Below are 2,244 nucleotides of genomic sequence, written 5' to 3' on the forward strand. Positions count from 1 at the left end.
TCTTTGTTCTCCATGGGGCGTTTGGGTGGGATTCCGCCCGTTTGGGTTCAGCCAAACTCTGCTTTTTTTGTAGGGCCGCGCCTCCAAAGCCCCCGAGGGCGGCCCCCGCAGCCGCCGTGGGGCGAGACCCCCCCTGAAAGCGGGCGAGGAAGAGGAGGAGGAGGAAGAGGAGGAGGAGGAAGAGGAAGAAGACGACGACGACGAGGAAGAGGAAGAGGGCAAGCCGGGCCCCGCCCCCTGTCAAGCCCCGCCCCCTTCCCCTCCCGCCCCGCCCCCTTCGCTTGACCAGCCCCTCCCATTGGACAAAGCCCCGCCCGTCACCCCCGAAGCCCCGCCCTCGCAGGGCCAAGCCCCGCCCACGGAGGGCGAAGCCCCGCCCCCTGTTGCCGAAGCCACGCCCACACAGCCCCAAACCCCGCCCCCAGAGAGCGTGGCCACGCCCACTGAAATACAGACCACGCCCCCTGCGGTCGAAGCCCCGCCCCCCGTGATGGAAGCCCCGCCTCCACCGACCGAAGCCACGCCCACCAGCAGCATGGCCACGCCCCCTCGTGAGGAAACCCCGCCCCCTTCCTCCCCCTCCCCCCTGCCGTTGGTGCAGGGGGCGGAGCCTGTGGCCCCGCCCACCGCAGAGGAGCCAATCCCGCTTCCCCTGAGCAAAGAGCCCGCCCCCGAGGGCGGAGCTATTGCGGATACCCCGCCCACAGACGAGGCCCCGCCCCCCTCCTCGCCCCGAGGGCGCAGCCAATCGTCTTCCTCCTCCTCGCCTGGCCCCGCCTCCTCCCGCGGAAGCTCCGCCTCCCCGCCGCCACGGGGGCGTGGCCAAAACGCTGAGGTGAGTGGGGGCGGGGCTAACGGGGGCGGCAGCCAATGGGATGCGGGCACAGCGGATGGACGGCCAATGGGGAAGTGGCAAACCGGAAGGGGTGGGAGTTATGGCTACGGGGCACCCCAAATCCCAACTGGGAGCCACTGGGGATCAACTGGGAGGTCCGGAACCCAACTGGGAGTGAACTGGGAGCCCCGGGATGCAACTGGTGCTAACTGGGAGTCGCGAAACCAAACTGGGAGTGAAAGGCAGCCCCCAGTCCCAACTGGGAGCCAGCGGGGAGCCCTGAAAGTCTATGGGGACCCAACTGGGAGACCCCAGAGCTAAACTGGGAGTCAACTGGGAGCCCCACAAGCAAACTGGGAGCCAATGGAAGGCCCCAGTATTAACTGGGACGAACTGGAGCCCCAGGATCGGAGTGGGAGGCACTGGGGGTCTACAAAACCTAACTGGGACCAAACTGGGAGCCAATGGGGAAGCGTGAAAGTCATGGAGGACCCAACTGGGAGTCCCAGAATTAAACTGGGATGCAGTGGGGAGCCCCTAAATGCAACTGGGAGCCAACTGGGAGCCAGGGGAGGGCCCCAGTCCCAACTGGGTCCAACTGGGAGCCCCAGAACCCAACTGGGAGGCAACTGGGAACCCCCCCCTCCCCCCCAAACCCCAACTGGGGGGCACTGGGCGCCCCCTGACCCAGCTCTTTCCATAGGACGAGCAGCCGGAGCCGACCCCAGCAGCGACCCCCAAGTGAGTGCGCGGTGCTATGGGGCGGTTGTGGGGCACTGTGGGGTGACGGTGGGGCTGCGTCAGGCAGTTATGGGGCGCTGCGGGGGGGTTACGGGGTACTGGGGGGGCTCTGGGGCAGTTGTGGGGTGCTGTGGGGCAGTAATGGCGCTCTGGGGGTTGTTACTGGGAGTTATGGGGCAGTTGCAGGGCTTTGTGGGGTGGTTATGGGGCACTACGGGGAGGTTATTAGAATTTATGGGGCAGTTTTGGGGTGCTATGGGGCAGTAATGGCGCTCTGTGGGGCACTGTAGGGGGTTATGGGGCAACGTGGGGCTCTGTGGGGCAGTTATGGGGCTCTGTGGGGCAGTTATTAGCATCTGGGGGCAGGTATGGGGCACTGTGGGGCAACACGCTTCTCATTATGGGGTCTCTATGATCCTCTCTATGGTCTTTTGGTCCTCCCTGTGGGTCCTCCTGTCTCTAGGGGGTCCTTCCTATGTGATCTCTATGGGCCCTCCATGGGTCCTCTCTATGATCCTCTCTATGGTCTTTTGGTCCTCCCTGTGGGTCCTCCTGTGTCTAGGGGGTCCTCCCTATGTGATCTCTATGGGCCCTCCATGGGTCCTCTCTATGATCCTCTCTATGGTCTTTTGGTCCTCCTTATGTGATCTCTATGGGCCCTCCATGGG

At 64.8% G+C, this 2,244-nt stretch overlaps 1 protein-coding gene across 1 annotated transcript; it reads left to right on the plus strand.

Annotated features, from left to right (window-relative positions):
• Positions 1 to 9: 9 nt before the first annotated feature.
• On the plus strand, positions 10 to 1,576 carry LOC110392019 (lysine-rich arabinogalactan protein 19-like; the record flags this gene model as incomplete). Its single annotated transcript, XM_021383960.1, is given in 2 exon segments — positions 10 to 835; positions 1,539 to 1,576. Coding segments are annotated over 2 exon segments (383 nt in total), but the record flags the coding sequence as incomplete, so codon positions are not given.
• Between the last annotated feature and the right edge of the window lie 668 nt (positions 1,577 to 2,244).

Source organism: Numida meleagris, unplaced genomic scaffold, assembly GCF_002078875.1.
Source record: "Numida meleagris isolate 19003 breed g44 Domestic line unplaced genomic scaffold, NumMel1.0 unplaced_Scaffold765, whole genome shotgun sequence".
NCBI lineage: Eukaryota > Metazoa > Chordata > Aves > Galliformes > Numididae > Numida > Numida meleagris.